The sequence below is a fragment of the Hirundo rustica genome, chromosome 1, assembly GCF_015227805.2.
Source record: "Hirundo rustica isolate bHirRus1 chromosome 1, bHirRus1.pri.v3, whole genome shotgun sequence".
NCBI lineage: Eukaryota > Metazoa > Chordata > Aves > Passeriformes > Hirundinidae > Hirundo > Hirundo rustica.
The window spans coordinates 120,609,380-120,628,984 of record NC_053450.1 but is presented as its reverse complement, the minus strand read 5'-3'; the positions used below and the strand labels follow the sequence as shown (position 1 = coordinate 120,628,984).

The window sequence follows — 19,605 nt, the reverse complement described above, 5'->3', positions numbered from 1 at the left end:
GCACCACCCCGTTCTCCCCCCCAGCCCTGCCCGGCCGCCCCTCACCCGCGTGATGAGGAATAGGTCCCCGCAGGGGCACGGGTAGCTGTAGGTCCTGGTCTCCTCGTCGTACTCGAAGTCCTCGATCTCCACCTCGTCGTGGAACACGGCCATGCCGACGGGAAGCGCCGGGAGCCGAGCCGAGGCGGACGGGAAGAGGCGGTGCCTGACGGGGCCCGCGGGCGGAGCTCCCGTGACGTGATGCGGCGGCGGGTAGGGGAGGAGGGGAGCGGGCCGGGGGATCCCGGGATCACAGCGAGGGTTCGGGTGGGCAGGAGGGAATGGGGTGGGGGGGGACAGGAGGCTGAGGGGCGGTGGGTTCAGGATCTGCGCGCTCGAGTTCTCCTGGCTCGCCCTTTCCTCACAGCGGGGGCCCCTCACGCCGGTCGGAAGCGGCGGCCGGGCCGCCCTCTGCGGCCGATGGCGCGGCCGGCTCCAGCCGTGGCTTCCTGCCCGGCGATCCCGGGGCCTGCGGGGGAACGGCCGGGCACTGCCGCGACCTTGCCCGTGTCCCTCCCCTGCCCCTTTCCCTTGTCCCTGCCCCTCGGCCGTTTGCTTCTCCTGCCCCTTGGCCGCCTCGGCGCCTCCCCGCCCCAGCTGGGCACAGGCTGCAGTCCCCTCTTCCCCTTCTCACCCAGCGCTCGCCGTGTTTCCCTCAGGAAAAGGGGGGAAACTTCGTTTTCTATGATTACTTTTGCAGGAAGGACTGTTTATCTAAAGGAGTGCTTTACCGAGAGATAGCTTTCGAAAAAACACTCCTGTGCTGCTTGCTTAAGTATCCTTGCTGCCGCCCTCTGCACTGTCTTGCATTAACCTATCTAGTAATTTGCACTTAAGTGTGGTGCGGGTGAACTAAAAGTAGTTCTCCCTTCAGACAGTGATACAGGATGTGGGACTTGGGGAAAGACGACATGCAGACATATATCTCAAGAGATACAAACCCAGGGCCCGTTAATCAGAGGGGATGGAGAATGGATGGCTCGTTGGTTTTAAGTGAGGAGAGGAAGAAGTCATGACACGTACTTCTCGTTTCGCTCCGTTGACCAAATGAGGTTTATATAAATATATAAATATGTAAGGGGTAGGTGGCAAGGGCATGGACCCAGGCTCTTCTTGGGGGTGCCAACCACTAGGACAAGAGGCAATGGACAGAAACTGATGCACAGGAAGTTCCACTTAATATGAGGAAGAACTTTACTGTGTGAGCGACCAGGCATTGGAACAGATTGCCCAGAGGTACTGGAGTCTCTCTCCCTGGAGGTATTCCAGAACCATCTGGATGCAGTCTTGTGCCATGTGCTCTCAAATGGCCCTGCTTGAGCAGGGATGTTGGACCAGATGACCCACAGTGGCCCCTTCCAACCTGTGTGAAAAAAGAGGGTATTGAAGCAGCTATTCCTGTACCAGCGTGGGTAAGATGAGAATAAAGGGAGAACATGCCACCTGACAGGAGCTGAAGCACAGCGCTTCATGGAGGGCAGGAAATTGCCAAAAAGCTGGATGAGTGAAAAAAATCACAGAGGTGACAGATGGGGGAAAAGCTGTTCACGTTTTGTAAAGGCACGAGTCACATTTGGTATGTGGCAGAGGAGAACCAGGACTCATTAAAAGATATTTTGGAATTTATTGGTTGCAGAGTAAAATTTGCAGATTACTTTTGTTGTGTTTTTCGTTATTGGAAAGTGGATGAGAGTATAAATTCAGCAAGTTTCTTGAACTACTGTTCAAGAGTTACTTCTAATTTAGGATAGAGACTCAGCCTTAAAGTAGTTGTAGCAATAGGGTCTTTCAGCTCTGACTATAAAAATCAGGCTGATATTTCTTTTGTTTCCAGAATGTATTGATGTTGAACTTCAGGTTGGTTGGAGATGTAGATGTCTGTAATCATGATGTGCTATATGAAAGATTCCAGATCATAAAATGTTCTCATGAATTTGAGAAACTGATTTTTGAGCACTTACGGTTTACAGACAATATGCCAAGTTACAGGGCTGTGACTTCTTCATTGGATGTGTATTTTTTGTCCTAAAATGTTATGAGATTGTTAATACTTTTGTTATCAACAGCCTTTACACATATGATGTAGAAAATGCTAAAGTGTTTTATTTAAACACTTAAGTACACTTTAATTACTCTGTAATGCTGTGGAAAAAAATGCTGAAGTAATTTTGCTCACTGGGGATAGAAGACTTAAATTATTCAAGTTTTAAAAGTTGCAAGTTGCTGTGGAATTAAATACTGAAAAACTATTAAAAATATGGACAGTTTAAAGCTGCAGGAAGTATTTCTTTTGCTTGAAAATGGGCATTTTGAGTAGTGACTGTAAATGCATTCCATTTCTGAGCAGCCTAATTTATGGGAGCTTCATTCATACAAGACTACAAACTGGACAGATTACTAAGTGACCAGGCAATGCAGCTGTTATTGAAATCCTGGAGAGTATAGGCCTGATTACTTATCAGCAAGCTGGATCAGTGCCACTTCAGGGGATTCAAAATGAAAAACATTTTGAAAATAAATTACACGCCTTAAAAGAATGCACGGAAAGATATTTAAATGAAAGTAAAATATTAATGCTTTAAAGAAGTAGTGGACTGCATAATGGGAATAAATATAATTTGACAGGTGATGATATGAGATAAGAGAGTTATGCTCATCCATTTTAGGAAAAATAGAGGCAGATTTACAAGCAGTGAGAAATATCTCTTGGCTCCCTATGAACCTGTTCCTACACTTGAAGGTTCTGACTAACCTTGAATGTTGTGCATGTCAGTTTATCTTTCTCTGTCATAGCTGTTTGAGCGTGTGGTTTTGAAGCTTCACACCATGTTTCCACTGCAGTGCATATGAGTGTCTTCCACTTTCTTTACTTTTTAGAGCTGTATTATATTGAGTACATGGAACTGTGAGGGATTAATATGCTTTTAAATAAACCTGTGAACAAGCAGACTTAATTAAAGTTTATAAAATTCTCCACCCAAAACCTCTTCTTTACCACTAGAACGGGAATGCATAGTCAGTGTTTGATCTTTCATCCATGAATATTGTTTGAGCATTTAAAGTCACAGATATGTTGGCTGGAAGGCACTTCTGAGCATCATCCAGACAGAATTCTTGCTTGGAGCAGCACAGTTGTTCACACTGGATTAAGCCAGTCTCAGTTGTAGACCTTTGTCATGAGATTTCTGCTTTCTAGCCCTGCAGTTTCTCAGTTCCCCTTTCTAATGCAGCCTCATCCACAAGTTTGCTGATCATAGAATGGCCCAGAGGGGACCTCAGAGATCATCCAATTCCAGCCACCATGCCATGGACTGGCACACCTTCTGTCTCATCATCCAAGTTAGTGATAAATCTATTGACCTGTGTCAGCCCCAGGGTACTCTTTGTGTTCTAGCCAACAAGTAAAGCAACTTAAAGCCATCAAGTCTTCAATTCTGTCTGCCCAGACAAGTTTTCAGCTGCTCCAGTTATCCATCTGGCCTTGTCTTACTAACATGTGTGTGCTTCAGGGGCTGGTGCCAGGAGCCACAGGACGCTCCAGGTGTGTTGCATCCTGTCCCCTTAGCTGCATGGCCAGACCTTCCATCACGGTAGCTGTTCAGATTTATCAAATGTAGTCTGTCCTTGGTAAATCTGAGGCACATCTTCCTGATTGCTTTCTTAGCTTTCACCCAGCTAAGGGGACAAGCTCTGAGCATTTTTCCAGATACTGAGATGGTGCTGACTTGATGTAAGCACTGCTTTTTGCCTCTTAAAAGTGAGATGTGTAAGTCTTTTCCCAGTCAGTTGGAGACTGTGTGATAAGTGTTGTTCATAGGTAACAGACAGTTGCCTGACAAGCATGTCAGCTGTGTCTCTTAGCAACCTTGAGTGTAACCCATCTGGCTCTGTGCATTTGAGTACATCCAGCATCTCTCGGCAGATGCTGGCCCTGCTCCTACTTATCCTTCTTCTTCCCAGCCACCACTGGTACAAGCAGAGGTCTGGATGCAGGCTTTGCCTGTGAAGACTGAGGCAAAAAGAACATTGAGTACTCCAGTCTTTTCCATATCATCTCTGACAAGGTCTTCCCCTTGTGAGAGACTGAGATGTTGATGGTTAATGACTCAAGCAGTCGCCCGTCTGGGAAAGCTACAGAGCTTTGCTGAGGCCAGGTTTGCACCCCTGGACCAAAGGGCAGGAGGAGAGGTTTGGGTGTGTGGTGGAACCTCTGGTCTGCACAAGAGCAGCCCAGGTGCAGGGAAGGTGAGCACCCACCACCAGAGGATGATCACAACAAACTGGCCTTTGTTACAACAAGCTGGTGTGAGCCAGGTAAGGGAAAAGGCCAGGGAGAAGCAGGTGCTGCTGAGGGGGGATGATGCTTTCATCATGCCAGTGTCCTCCCTTACAGGGCTGGGCCAGCTGAAAATCTCCCCTCCCAGGGAAGGTGTCAGGACATTGACCTTCACACCTGGGCCTGAAGGTGTTCATCCCTTCCTGTGGGGCAGAACTGGCTCAGTTACACTGGCATGAGGGGCAGCTGTCATGGCTGAGAGGGTGTCATAACCCATCAGAGCCCCCAAAGCGCCCCCAGACTCATTTCTGGGGCCTTCCACCAGACCACTGCATGATCCAGTGTTGGAACAGAGAGTGTAAAACTACCCCCAGGGGAGGTACCTGGGTGTTCCCACCTGAATCTGAATGTAATGAACCCATTGAAATCTATATTTCATGGTCTTTCCCCACCCCTGATGGATCAAATCTCTACCATCACTTTGACTAAGTGAAATTGCAACAATCAGTTCTTGTCATGGTATCCATGGGTGGTAGTATCTTTCCTCTCCACTATCTTCTCTTATTCTTTCTTTCTCTTCCTTTCTTTCCCTTATATATTTTCTTAAGTGATTCTTTTACACTTTTATATTGTTTTTATATTATATATATTATATTTATATAAAAATATATTATTTATAATATTATTATTTATGTATAAATATATATATTGATTTTATATTATATATATTATATTTATATTATATTTCTATAGATAATAACCAAAAGGGCTCTGTGCCTCCTTTCCATTGCAATCAAATTGTTCTAAAACAAACCTGCATTATTCATATATGCACATATATATAAACACTGGTCATTCAGTGTCATTTCACTCTAATCTGCCCCAAGGAATTTATTAAGAATCTCACCTTTAGGAGTGGGCATAACATCCCTTCACTTGATGGATCCACATTTTCACTTGTTCATGAAACTTTCATGCTTTCAAAATTCCCTCTCATTGTACTTTGTCTGTTGCTAGTTTTAGCTCCATCTGAGCTTTGGTTTTTTTCTGATTTAAGGGAAATAAAAGCTGAAAACAAGCCATGTCAAACACTGAATGCTTCATTTAACAAGTATTTACGATTTTTTTTTTTCAGGAACCAGAAATTCTGAATACTGCCTGGTCATCATGGCTCATGCTACTATATATGTGGGTTGCACTGTTCCTCAGTTACTGAGAGGTGCTCAGAGCAGAGTTTTTCCCTCTCATTCTGCATTGGGGATATTGAGACACTCTGCTTTTTGTTACTGCACAGGGAACGGGTAGGTTATCCACTTCCTTTTTTTTTAAGAGAATGCCATGGTAACACTGTCAAAATCAAACCAGCAAATTACTACAGACCTATAAATGCTTAATTTAGCTCCCAATTATATATTTTTATTTAATTCTTATTTAGATTTATGTCATCTGTAGTCCAGATTACACTGGTAAATTGTTATGTTAATAGAAATTCATATCAGTAAGGGACAGTAGCACAGCTGTCAAAATGACAATTATCTTTGTTTGCTTTTTCTTGCAGCACAATAAAATCAAAAAGGAAAATGGATCATCTAGAGAGGACAGCAAATAATTTTCGACAGGAGGTTAGTGTTCTGTTCTTTAGGATGCAAGGTGTTTTGTTTTGTTTTGTTTTGTTTTTTTCTGTGAAGATAATTATATTGGATTATAGTATTCGATTCTTAGGCTCCATTTTGCCTTCTACTGGAGTGCGGTTTACTTTTATTTCTCCTCATTTTTTATACTTGTTACTGGTATAAAATTAGCATATTTAGTGCTCAGTGGGTAAAATGTAATGAGCTTTAGAATTTTTCAGTGTTACGGTGTTGTTTACCCTATGCTGGACAAGAAACTTAAGAGATTTCTGACCAAGGATGGATTATAATAAGTAATGAAAACATATGGCTATCCCTCATCTGTGAACAGACTACTTGGATTTTTATGGATTTCTACAATTCTGGTTCAGATTTGAGATTTAAAAATGTGGAAAATGTTCTTTTATAACATAGGAGTAAGGCAAAAAGTGTAGACACTTTGAAGGGAGAGATGATAGCTGTAAAAAAGATCTTCAGTCGTATCTATTTTAATTCATAAATACAAGGAAGATAGTGCATTGTTCTCTATCACATCCAGAAATGCTTATTCCAGATCTCAGTTTTGAGCAACAAGCATTGTTGCATTCATAATGTTCAGAGGGGAACATACTCTTGTGTTTCTTACAGATATTTCCTTTCTGTAATAAGGTGAAGTAGATGCACATGGATGAAAACACTCCACACATCTGTCAGACACATGAAGTCTTTCTCTGCTAAGTTTTTCCCTAACTGTAGTGTAGAATAAGTGACATTCTTCCCAAAAGGAAGCTGGGTGCAGGGGAATGTAGGTAACCCCTGAAAGAGAAGATTGAGCACTGTGTGACATGGGCTGTAGGTGGAGGAGACAAATGCAGCCTGGTTCTGCCTGTCACCAGAGCTGTGAGCCAGCTTTGGGAACCACGGAGCGGTGCCTCAGCTATTCACACCTAAAGCCAGCTCTTCCCTGAGTACAGATCAGTGTTGCTTGTGGACATCCAGCTGCTCTGGTGGATCCTGTTTACCTTAGAAAATGGACGTAGAGACAGGCACAGACCGATGCATGTTCTCATTTGCTTCTGACATGAAAAAAATGATGGCACTTTTGAGTGTTGCAGCCATGGGGGTTTTTTATATTTATTGCTTGGCTTACTTCCTTTATCTGCTCCATGTCAGTACATGAAAAATACATGGAAAATGAATCCTTAGGAGGTGTTGGAAGCTCAGGGTTACTGCAGGGAACTGTTAAGGCATGAGGAAGAGAAGGAAGCTGTATGAGATAGGTGAAAGAGTCAGGGCTCAGTTCTTGCTACTGCACATTCTCTGCATATCAGAGGATTATGCTGTTTCTTTTTTTAATATGTGATTTATTCTTTGTTGCTTTATTTCTGAGCACTTTAAAATCAGTTTATGTTAAATCCTCTGCTTGGTTTTAAATTCCATATAATCAGCAGTTGGCTTCCCTCAGCCAATATTGCCTTATTTGGCCATTTCAGTCCTGTAAAAGATGAAAGAATCATAAATCTGTGTTGCATTAGTGTGAATGCTACATAACATTGCCTGTTGAAGAGTGATAATGTGAAGGACCAGGGCAAGGAAAAGTGACTAATGCTTTCTTGAAATACAGCTGCAAAATCCAGAGTCCTGTGTCCCTCTCCCTCTCCCTGCAGCCTTGCTCTGGCCAATTGGATACCCTGGTGATGGTCCAAAACACTGGCTGAATATCTTTGATCACCCTGACTCAAAGTTAATTTTTGAAATAACTTGATACCAGTTAAGAATTAAATTTCCAGTACTCTTGCAGCTCTCTCAGCCAAATAACAAATTAAGGAGTGTACTGAAGAGTAAAGAAGGGAATGAAGAAGATCCAAATTTAATGTCCCTTTCCTGCACTTCTCCATCAGAAGTGGTTGAAGTCATATATATGACATTTCTCTCGTTAACTTTGACTGACTGCATTCCTCATTTAATACTGTCTGCTAAACTGCAACAGGAATCCATGCTACTTCATTTTAAATTAGCAAATGTCCTGCTGTTTAATGGGACAGGGGACGTGTTCAGATGTTGCTTTATGAATAAATTAATTTCCTGACATATGTTTTAAATTACAGCATAGTTGCTTAAATTTTTTTTTTTTGATCTGTTTGATCTTAGACAAATGAGAAATGGTAGGGTTGTGGTGGTATTTTGAGTGTTTCCTTGCGTGGTAAGTGACATCAGCATTTTTAACAGTAAAATCTGTGTATTGCTCCGTGTAGAAAACACTTAGGGCATTGCTTTCTTTGTAGAGGAAAAAGGTTAATAATTATAGCCCCAAAAAAACCTGAAAAGGAAGGGTAGAGAGGGGATGAAAATCCATGTTGCATTGATGGAAATCAAAAAAAATTTAAGTGGGGTGCTCATCCTCAATGGGTTTTTTGCAAAGTCTGCTTTTCATTTTTCATCTTTTTATTTTTAACTCCTTAAAGGTAGTATCAGCCATGGCTCTGACATCCCCTCCCATGTGGCTGCCAAACAAAATCTGCTCTGTTAACCAGCCATGAGACCTCGTGTCTTGGTTTCCCTGTGGTCATATGGGACTCTAGGGGGTAAATGCAGTAACACAAGGCTTGTTGGTTTTCTTTCATTAATGCAGTAACATTAATGCATAATCTTTCAGTAATGCATTTAATTACTTGAATAAATCTAGATCCAGAATTCTCCCTGGGACTTCATCTGCAACTGATTTTTTACAAGTGTCCTCTGTCTTTATATCGGAGATCTTTTCACTTTGTTGCTGGAGGATGCAGGAGGGTGTGTCTTGCAGAGATGTCTGAAGAACCAGATAAGTGATAACCAGCAATCACCTCTCTTTATAGCTATGTTCTTTTCAACTAAAATAAAGTAAGTTTGTATATAACCTTAGAAAAAGTGACAGACTGCAAGTACACACTCTCCATTCAATGACTATTTAAGTGAATCATAGAATCAGAATGGTTTGGGCCTGAAGGACCCTAAAGATCATGCAGTTCCAACCTCCTGCCACAGGCAGGGACACCTTTCACTAAATCAGGTTGCTTAGGGCCCCATCCAGCCTAGCCTTGAACACTTCCAGGGATAGAATCCATTTTTATTTCATCACCTCACTGAGAAATATTGGTGCTGTAGGTAATGAAATGCCATGGGTAACATGGGAAGTGATGGATGTCTCATGCACAGCTTCTTGAATGCTTTTGCTGCAAATTACATCTACGTATCACAATGGCATCTTTTTCTTTTGTTAGGTAATTACACAAGCAAAAGTGTGTGGAATCACCAATGAATCAGAGACCGTAAAAAGGCTTCGTTTGGCAATTGCAAATAAGGATTTTACTTTCAAAGCAGGACAATGGTAAGATCTTCTGGTGTATTTGAAGGGGCAATTACTAGGAGAAGTCCACTATAACAAAGTGCCAAAATATCTCTGATCCTTGGGCCTTGGAAAAAGTTGTTAATTTATATAATACAGTGTTTTCTTATTGGATGCTCTGTCAAAGAGCTGATATTTGGCATAATTTTTAAAGAGTCATTATAAAAAATGCTAGTACTACTATTAAAAGGGCAGAAATGGATATTTAAGTGTTTAGTTATACTGTTCTGGTGTTTTCCTGTGGTTTATTATATTACATTTTTTCTTCAGGAGTACTTTGAAGTTCACTGCACTTTATTCAGGCTGTCTTTATTTACTGATTATTTTTACAGTGGAGCTGAGACTGCTGATTTGCAAGTTACTTAGTTTTGGTTTATTTCTTCCCCTTGAAGTTTACATTCTGAAAATTTAGCCTGTTAGGTCAGATTAATATATTAATATAAATGGATAAATTTGAAAATAAAAAGCTTGAATTATTAAGCCTTTGAAACAATTAGCCATTTGTTTAAGCAATTTTACAGGTGTTTTTTTGGTTTTTTTGTTTTTTTTCCCCAAGGAAGCAGTGGATTTTCATGTTTGTTATCCTTCCTTGTTAAAAATACTCTCAGTAACTTTTTTTCTCTTAGAAATTAATTTAAAACTAGGAGTAGTTGCTTTTGGCAATGGACATTTAAATGTTCTTAAACTTTTTATTGGCTTTGGCCATCTGAAAGTGGTTTTGCTGAAATCAAAGTATAGCTGTTAGGGTATTACAGCATATGTTACTCATGGAGTGTTAATATGCTGGCTTTTAAATTTAGAACCAGAACACAAGATGCTGATTAGCAGTAATTTGTTTGTGAAGTAATTTGCTGCAGTTTTTGCACATGTACAGTGACTCATATTAAATTCTTGCTTGCCAGTACTTGCGAAGTACATCTACCCTCCAGAAATGTTTTTGAAATTAGCATGCTCTAAACTGAAAGCTTTAATTATAATTACTCTTCTTCATTTTCTTCTTCCTTGAAAGTGTTCTAATGCAATTGTGAGGTACACACCAACTTCTCTGTACTTGTATCTATAAACTGAGGTTGCATTTTTTTGATGAGCAGTACAAAACAACACATTTTCCTGAGCAGAAAAGGCTAAGTTGTTAGGATTTGCTATAGTAAGATGTTACAGCCAAAGATTGTCACTAAAATGTTTACATTTCCTAAAAGTGTTGTAATTGCTGAGTTTTTCAGAAGCAAAAGTGAATTTGTTTTGCAAGCACTTTGGCAGACACTGGTCTTTTTCTGACTTTAAATAAGGATGAAGAGACTTGTTGATGTTACACCTTTTGATTTACTGAAACATGCATTGAGGTATATGCATACAACAAATACTTTGAAGAAGTAGCTTTATGGTTTTAGTGTTTCTGATTTCTTACTTCAGCAATGGGTAATTGTTACTCATTTCTTAAAGATATGGTTTAGATGGGTTTTAAAAGGAGGAAAGTGAAAAACCACCCTGAGATCTCTAGGTTACATTTTTTGTTCCTCTCCTTGTTGTGAGTTTTCTTCTTTTTTTTTTTCCCTTCTGCTGCTCTTTTCCCTTAGGCTGTCACAGCATTTCTTCAGGAGCCCTCTCACCCTTCCTAATATGGCTGAGACAAGCCATCAGAGCTAGTCCACTATAAGATGGCAAACTGTGCCTTGAAATCTCTCATAGTTATGTACTTGGGAAAGAAAAATACATCTGCATTAGTATTTGGGAAAGGTAAAAACCATGTTTGATGTAGGTTTTGCAATAATGTTTGTGTGTTTCCCCACCAGGCGTGGATAAGGTTTCTCTTACATGCCAAGGAGAACATTTTGATTTGAATGTGAATTGTGACTTTACAGCATAAATTTTCACATTTTTCGTTAAGTTCATCCTGACTAGTAAGATTGTTTTCCACCAGAGGGAGGTAAAGAGCTTCAGTAGCATCGTGAGATGCTCTTTTGCAGGATAAACGCTGCAATTCAAGAGTCGACCTTTCTCAGCTCCCAGAGCCTGACTGTCAGTAAAGCTGGGCCCCACGGGCTGCACAAGCTGAGGACACTGAAATAAACCTTCTCAAGTCTTTTGGTTGTAGACCGTTCTTTTGCAGTCAGGTATCTTTATGCATCATCAAGTTATTATAAGCATAAAGTTTAAAATTATATCACTGTTGTATATATCACACTGTATGCATTCTTTGAGAGAAAGATATTTTTTCCTCAGAGGGTGAATTTTGCGTGGAAGAAGCAGACAAGCTTTTTTTTTTCATAAAGTGGTGAACTACTCAAAGTGCTTGCTCTTTCCTCAAGTATTTGTGGTCTCTGTGAAGAATACAGCCTTGCTGTTTAAAGAAAATACTTGTGCAGTAGAAGCCAGTCTGTATTTCTTGTTGCATCATCACTTCACTGAGCCAGCCTAAGCCAGGCTTGAAGTGAATAATGGTTCTCCAGCACTGTGGATTGTTTATCCTGTGGTTGTTACCTAAGGGGACCTGCACCACTGGTTATAAACATTTCGTTTATTTTGAAATACGGGGATTTTGTTATGTGCTGTAGAAAGCAGGAGCATTTAAAGATTTATGGAACACGGTCTTCTGTGATAGGACCACCTCCACCTCATGGTTCAGATGATAGATCACAAACCAACTTGTAATTTTTTTCTGATCATTATTGGGAAGCCTCATCAAGGCTTATCAAAGCCTCACTTTTATAAGACTGAATTATAGTTCCTATATAGTAATGGCTTGCCTTCCATACTCTCTAATGGCTGGGATTGCAGAAGCTTAGCTACATGTGACCTTCTTATCTGTACAGACTCATGCATGGTTTACTTTCAAGCTGAAAGAAAAAAAAAAAAAAAAAAGGTAGGAATTGATTCCAGTTAAATTTCCTATAAGAAGCGATATCTGCCACCAGAGGGAGCTGCAGTTCTGCAGTTCTGCTGCCAGTTGTGGACTTCTTACATGGAAAATTTTTTACAAACTATTGGTTTTATTTCAAATATTTCATCTACCCAGGAGAAGAAAGTGTTTGATATAAAGTCATTTCTCTAAAATTAGAATACGAGTTGTCTTATGTTTGAATATTGAAGAGCCCATCAAAGGGACCAAAAAGAGTGGGAAGTAAGCTACTCTATCAGACCATAATTTTTGTTCTAATAGGCAAATAATTTATTTAAAACACTTATAATTGTAGTCTGTTGTGATATGTGACATCTAATGCTAAAAGCAGAATGGTCTGAAAACCTTCTAGCTTAACAAACATGATGACATGGTTCTAGAAGAAAATTCTAAGGAAATCGTGTTACTCAAGGTTAACTCACTTTTCGGAAAAGTTACGATACAAAAATGAAGCTGTTGTAAAGGAAAGATAATTTAAACAAAGGCAACCACATTATTTTGGCTATTGTTGTCCATGTTTGGGGTTATTGGCTTATTTTTTAAGCTTCTTTTTTAAACTTCTGTGTCTGATCTGTTTTTAGGGTCGATTTCTTTATTCCTGGAGTATCTGTAGTTGGGGGATTCTCAATATGTTCAAGCCCTGGCCTGTTACAACAAGAAGGAATACTAGAGCTTGCAGTAAAGCACACTGCTCATCCTCCTGCTCACTGGATTCACACTGAGGTAAATGAAATTAACTGTGAGATTTGGCTTGTGTGGGGTTTTTTTGGGGTGGGGTTTTTTTTGGTTTTTTTTTTTTTTTGTTGGATTTTTTTGTTTTGGTGGGGTTTTTTTGAGGTAAAAGGGGTGGTGTGTGTTTTTAGACCACTTTGTCCTATCAACTGCAAAACTCGAATTGAATTCTTCAAGCATTTTGGATGCAACATAAATCTTAAACCCTTTTGTTCAGTAAAGGACTGAAATTGGATGTTTATATGGAAATGTGGTTATTGTGATCTTTTGACAGCACTTGTGCTTACAGTGGACTTAAAGTGATATTGTAGTTAGTGTATATAAGGGTTCTCACTCCTTTGGAATGAATGAATTTAAAAATTTTGAAAAACCTCTGCTCTAACTTATATCCCTGAGAACAGGCATTGTTACACATTACAAAGTTACCGCTGATAACTTTCCATAATTCCTGACTATTTCTGTAAATATAAACTGGGAATCATTGATAAACCACATATACATTATTAAAGGGAACCAAGGAAGATACTTAGATCAGTTTTTCTGAAATGAAGAAACATTTCAGAATATCTATAGTATTCTTTTAAGTACTCAATATTTTTGTGATAAAGACATAACACAGGTTTTTGCTATATTAAAAGTAAAGTCTTAGACTTTGCCTCGTGGTGTTTTGTTCATCATTTACCCCATTTAGTTTGTCAGATGAGTCATGTGTATCATCTGTGATCTGTCTTATCAACTTTTGTTGTTTTCACAGTCTCTGGAAATTATTTAAGAATTTTTGATGTTGTAAATCAGTTTTTGTTGTTGAGTTTTCTGGTGGAATTTATAGGAAGACTCTTTAGTTAAGGGGTAAGCTACATCAAACCTGATGCTGTGGAGAAACCTCCAGGGTATACATGGACTCTTCTAGCTAAACAAAAGTGCATGCTTTTCTTTAGGAAACAAGCAGAAAAAAAATAGCAACCTAGAATTCAAAAATGTTGTATATATGGTGACAAAACTGGTGCTTAATTGTTTAAAAGTTGCTCCTAAAGGAAATTGATAGCTTAAAAATATTATTGAAATAGCACTAATTTACTCACGGTATCTCTGTTTCTTAGAGGTATTTATTTCTTAATACTACTGTATATAAAATAGTAAATTTTAGAACCATGTACTTCATGTAACTTCAGATGTAGCCTTTTCTTTAAAAAATATCTATGTAATGTATTGATTGCTTCACTTCTCTGCCTGAGCTGTGTTTTTAAACTAAGCTAAAGGATAACACTTTCTCATGGTATTACTCCAGAATTTTACTATTTGTTCTTGTATGCTGAGTTACTGTTATCATTGTCATGGCCAAAGCATGAAGATATCTGGAAGACTGCTGGTTAAGAAACATTCTTCTCAAATCCCATGTCCAACCTTGAGGAACTATGGCTGGTTAAGGGGGCAGATGTGAGTTTCTCCCTAAAAATGCTTATTTCCTCAAAGGGTACCACATTCAGTGTCCTCTTCAGGCCACAAGAATCTCGAACACATGTGGATTCGTGCTTCTCTAGAGCAGAGTAAAACATGATGGGGAAGCCTGGTAGTGTTCAGCACAAGAGAGAGAGAATTCAGTTTCAGATAATGAATGCTCTTTGTTCTACAGTATACTTGAGAGAAAACAGTTCTGCAATAATTACAAAAAGCAAGAGTTGTTGGGTGTTTTTAATGATCATGCTTACTGTCTTTAGGAAGCTGTGTGTTCTGTGCAGTAACTGCATCTAAGGGCATCCTTCTTGCTCCTGGTGGAATTGTTCCACATTTAGACCTTAGCTGTCTGGGCAGCCTTCATTAATGGAACTCCCTTTGTTTCAATTTACTCTTTCCTGCTATGAAAGGAATTCTTTGGAGGAAGCGTTTTCATCCTCTAAGCTAATTCTTCAGCAGTTCTTATAGCTTGTTTTTCTCTCCTCCATTCCCACCTTCCTTGGTTTCCCTATCCTCTTCATTTCATCTTTTAAAACCTATATATGGCCTAAGTGCTCTTAATTGTTCTGTCAGCTTGTAGTGATGTGGATGAACTCACCTGACTTCTGTGTACTGCAGCTTCACCCTTCAGACCAGGATGCAGTGCTGGCTTACCAAGGAGATACTGATCCAAGTGGATTTTTTTGTTGTAGCTCTTGTTTTATCATGTATCAAAAAAACATGCTTGGACACATTTCTTTAGCAAATAATTTCTTATGTACAAGTGGAGAGTAAGAGAGAAGATTTCTCCTGATTTTTCTTCTTCTGTGTCTCTGAAGTTGCAAATGGAGAAGTGATTCTGCAAGAAACATTCTTGTGGATACTTACTTCACTTCTGGGTGGTTTTTAAGGAATGGGGATAGAAAAACCTTCTGTGTGTGCAACTTATTCTGATCTTCTGTGACCTCAAAGGAAGGCCTTTTTTGGCCTGAAGCTGGTTTTGGGTAGAAATGTGATTTCACATGTTTGGTTCTGGTTTTCACAACCACATATTGCTGTTGGAAAACTCTGTGTGAATTGTTCCTCTTTCAACTCTTATGGGGATAAGAAGGGGGAGTCATCATCCTGCCTCACTGTAAGACTGAAACTTTTGAAAGTAGAATGAGATCCCCAGAGACACTGGGTTACTTCAGATAGCTGGAAAATGTGTGTATATTTTAAAGTCCTTTTGTCTTTCCTTCACTGGTCAATTAAAATAAAAATCACAGCCCAGCAAACCTTGTGACGGGGATGCAAAAAGAATAAGATTTTAACTTTTGCATTTAGTTCTGAAATTAAATATCTTCTTTTCCATCCTAGTGTACTCTTGACTCAGAAGTGGCTCTGCGAGTGGGAGGTGATTTCTTCTTTGATCCTCAGCCTGGTGACTCGCCAGTAAACCTAGTGCTGATAGCAGGGGGTGTTGGAATTAACCCATTGTTTTCTATACTGCTGCATATAGCAGATCTTCACGGATACCAAGAGGGTAAAGGAAATAGACACAAATTGGGAACAGCGAAGCTGTACTACAGTGCAAAAAATACGAGCGAACTCTTATTTAAGGTAAATCAAAAGTTTTTTTAAAACACAGGTCTCAGCTATTCAGCTACTAGTGTGTGTATCTATGTTACCAAATTCTTAGAGTCCTATGTAAGACATTGTACAAAGAGAGACAAAAGTCACTTCCTGACTCAAATCCCGTGTGTTTTGTTAACTACTTATGCCAATGTATAAATTAAGGCTGTTACTGGATGTACCTGTTCCCAATGATTTTGATAAGTCAATTACCCCTAAATTTTACTGTGATCTTGTAAGAACATCATAGTATACAAAAGATTATGTATGTATATGCACACTAATAGCATGCATGGTGCTATAATACTGTAACCACATAGTCTAAGTAGAGATTGAATGTAAAGACTAGCAAAGAGTAATACAATATTTCCCAAAGGAAATACTTTCTAAAGTAACAGTGGAGCTTTATTGATAATGCATTAGTTACTAATAAGTACTAGTGTATGAGTGAAGGATTTATAGCTGCTTTTAAGACTGCTTGTGCAGTACTTCATCAACATTTACTCAGTAGTTAAAGACTGGTTGTCACACTCAGCCATTAAGGGTTATTAACAATATATTAGGGTCAAATTAGCACAGCTTCTGTAGAGAAGCATACAAAATGATTTATGGGTTTTCTAAGTATTGAAAGATTTTGATTGTAAGAGAAAGATGAAGAGCTGCTTCCAGCTAGGATCCATCACTAGTTTTATTTCTGTACTTCTACCATGTTTCTAGATATAGAGATGTTTGATTTCTTCGAAAAGTTACTTGTTTGTTGCTACAAGCAGAATAATTTGCTCTTCATTTTGGCCACCTACTGATCTCCCAGTCTGTTCCAAGCATGCACAGGTTTTTCCAGTGCCAGTATGACATTCCTGGCATTCACTGAAGCAAGTTTATGACAGCAGAGCTTTTGCACTAAAGCTTCTGGGACAGAAGAGAACAGTGTCATACACAATGCTTAAAATAAATCCTTCATTCTTCACATGTCCCTCAGATCCAGAACATGTCTGTCAAAATTCTTCACTTCTGTGCAGAGGATTGAGGAAATAAGAATCTCTAGCAGCCTTTATTTATGCTGTTGTGACAAACATCTGTACAGGACGTGTACAGTCTCCAGGAGGACCTGCTGGGTTATCACTAATGGTTTGGAGGATGTGGTTCCCTGAAGGAGCAGCTGTGTATGGGCTGACAAGGGCAAAGGGAGATGCCACTGTGGGGTCTGGTCCTCACTGTGGATGTGCTCTCATGTCAGACGCTGAGGCACTGGAAATATCCTTAGTGCAAATGATAGAAGCAACATTATTAGGGGTACAAAGACAGCTAGTCAATAGTAGAGGTGCTGGTGCAGCTCTGTACAGCAGTGGCAGTATGTGCTGCTCTTCATCCCATGTCTTTTTAGGGATTCAGGAACAGATTTTCTACAAAGTGGAATCTTCCTGGGGTTTTTTTGTTAAGCAATCCAGGGCAGACTCAGTGTAGTAACTAGTTAACAAGCAAACACTTAACAAAATGAGCAAATTTGCCTAGAAATTATTTTTATTTCAGATTTTTTTAAAGAATTTCCAGTGTCTATTCCAGCAGTGAAAATCCTGTATAATGCAGAATCTAGACAGTAGCTAAATCTTAATTTCAGAACTAACTGCAACATCTGACTAACACATTCTTTGTGAGCTATGATTTGAACTGAAGCCGCTGGGGGTTTGGTGGTAACTTACCACAGCTGTGACTTAGGGAACTGAAAATGAGTTTATACTTTCTACTCTGGTAAAAATAACATTAGCTTTACGTGGTAGTTGGTTTTACTTGAGAACTTGAGACAGTAAAGAGTCCAGTGACCTTATCAGATAAACCAGAAAAGACTCAAAAAGTTCCCAACTAATGGTAAATACATATTGCAGGAGTTTTTTAAATGGAAAACCCCTATGGGAGTGGAAGGTGGAAATACTGAGAATTCATAAGGGGAAGAAATTGGGAAATGACCTAACTGGACCTTAAGTCCAAATCTTACAGATTGTATTCTGTGTCAGAAAAGGAGAAAAGCACTAACATAGCTGGCAGGGTATTCACATTGCAAGTGTGGGAATTCTGTGTATGTGTACAGGTCAGGCCTGTGGAATCACACCCATGAGGTACTTAGTGCTGAAATGCAAAGTCTGGGTTCTCAGTAGTAATCACTGGCATTCTGAGACTGTGTGCATACATCTGCTTTGAGTTAATGGCCTATGGTATAAGCAAGTGTGTTTAACATTACAGAAAAATATTCTTGGTTTGATGAAGGCGTTTCCTGGAAAGATCACATGTTGTTTCCACGTCACCCAGCAGCGCTCACAGATCTGTGAAGAGCTGCAGCCACACATTACAGGTAAATATCATGGCATTGTACAGAGCTGCTATCTGAAGCCCAAGTTTGATTACATTCTACAGGATGAAGTTGTGCATAATAACCCAGCATTTTTACATTTAAGAGTTCAAAATGAGACGTGAGTTAAACAGTTTCTCTGCACTCACTCCACTTTGCAGAAAAGTTTTCTCTTTGCAGTTTTTGTTTTCCTCTGTTAATCCTAAACTTTACATGAATATTTCCCACTGCAGACTTTATTCCAGAAACTGTTAAGCAAATGCTGTTTACTTTCCCTAAGGTGGGATTGATGAAGGATAAGCTGACTGCTTGTAAGAGATACTTCAGCATGTTTCCATGTCTGCTGTATTTGTCTTAGAGATACCTATTTTTTCATGTGAATTTGGGATTTGTCTGTAAGCCATGTTTCTCTTCAGTAACTAATACCCTCTACATTCCAAGTACATGCACTGATCTAAATCCCCAGAAAAACAAATGGTTTTGGAAGCCTTAAATCTCAATACCTATTATCCTGAAACAGGCCAGACATTTTAAAGAAATTAGTGCTTGAAATACTTCTAACCAGACCTTATTTTTGAAGTGACTTCATGGTTAGTATTTCTTATTTCCTACTTTTTTTTTTTCTTTGTCAGAAGGAAGAATATCTGAAAAGGATCTAGAGAAACACGTATCTAACGATACTTCATGGTACATCTGTGGTCCCCCTCCAATGATCGAATCTATATCCAAACTACTCACTAACATTGGTGTTCCTAGAAACTGTGTTTTCTTTGAGAAATGGTGGTAGTGACACCTGCTGAAGAGAAAATATGTTATTTTTTCCAGTGCATTTTGATAAGCTAAAATGTACAGAAATTACTATGGACTACAAATTATTTGGAAGATTTTAATGAAGATTTCCTCAATGATGAAAGTGGTCCTTTAATTTAACTGTGATACACCTGTAATACAGTGCTGCTGCTTTAGGGGAAAGAAAAGTGATTTTGTATTAAAGACATTAACTGTTCTGGTTCTTGGATGGTTTGCCTTTTCTTATGGCTAGCAGCATGTTTTCACATTATACACTTGCTTTGTTAGTCAGCTTTTAAAAAATCCTTCAGTGTCTGATTCAGTGCTTGTAGAGAATTAGTTGTGCAGAAATGCCAGGTCTGTTTATAAGGATAATTCAGGCCAGAACCTCTGAATCTACTCCAAATGAATACACACTTTACAGTTCTATATAATATTCACTATTTTTATAGAAGAGGAGCTGCTGTGTTTTGACTTCCTTCT

At 39.4% G+C, this 19,605-nt stretch overlaps 2 protein-coding genes across 9 annotated transcripts in view; one reads left to right on the top strand and one right to left on the bottom strand.

Moving 5' to 3' along the window:
• DPH3 (diphthamide biosynthesis 3) overlaps positions 1–179 on the bottom strand; it is a 154,197-nt gene extending 154,018 nt beyond the window's left edge. For all 4 annotated transcript variants that reach the window (XR_005704004.2, XR_005704000.2, XM_040085944.2 and 1 more), the window contains exon 1: positions 46–179. Coding sequence is in view for 2 of the 4 variants with exons in the window: in XM_040085944.2 (XP_039941878.1) it covers positions 46–153 (108 nt within the window). In the remaining 2 variants the exon portion in view is untranslated. The remainder of the gene's footprint in view (positions 1–45) is intronic.
• OXNAD1 (oxidoreductase NAD binding domain containing 1) lies at positions 164–19,339 on the top strand. 5 transcript variants are annotated; one of them, XM_040085932.2, is made up of 9 exons: positions 164–252; positions 5,451–5,616; positions 5,874–5,937; positions 9,186–9,292; positions 12,791–12,932; positions 15,735–15,771; positions 15,880–15,977; positions 18,228–18,336; positions 18,966–19,339. In XM_040085932.2, exons 2-9 carry the CDS (start codon positions 5,483–5,485, stop codon positions 19,118–19,120), a joined length of 846 nt encoding a protein of 281 aa, XP_039941866.1. In that variant the 5' UTR covers positions 164–252; positions 5,451–5,482; the 3' UTR covers positions 19,121–19,339. The 5 variants fall into 5 exon arrangements, with proteins under 5 accessions (XP_039941866.1, XP_039941857.1, XP_039941818.1 ...); XM_040085923.2 differs by having other exon boundaries at positions 15,877–15,977; XM_040085884.2 differs by having other exon boundaries at positions 15,735–15,977.
• The last annotated feature ends 266 nt before the right edge of the window (positions 19,340–19,605 follow it).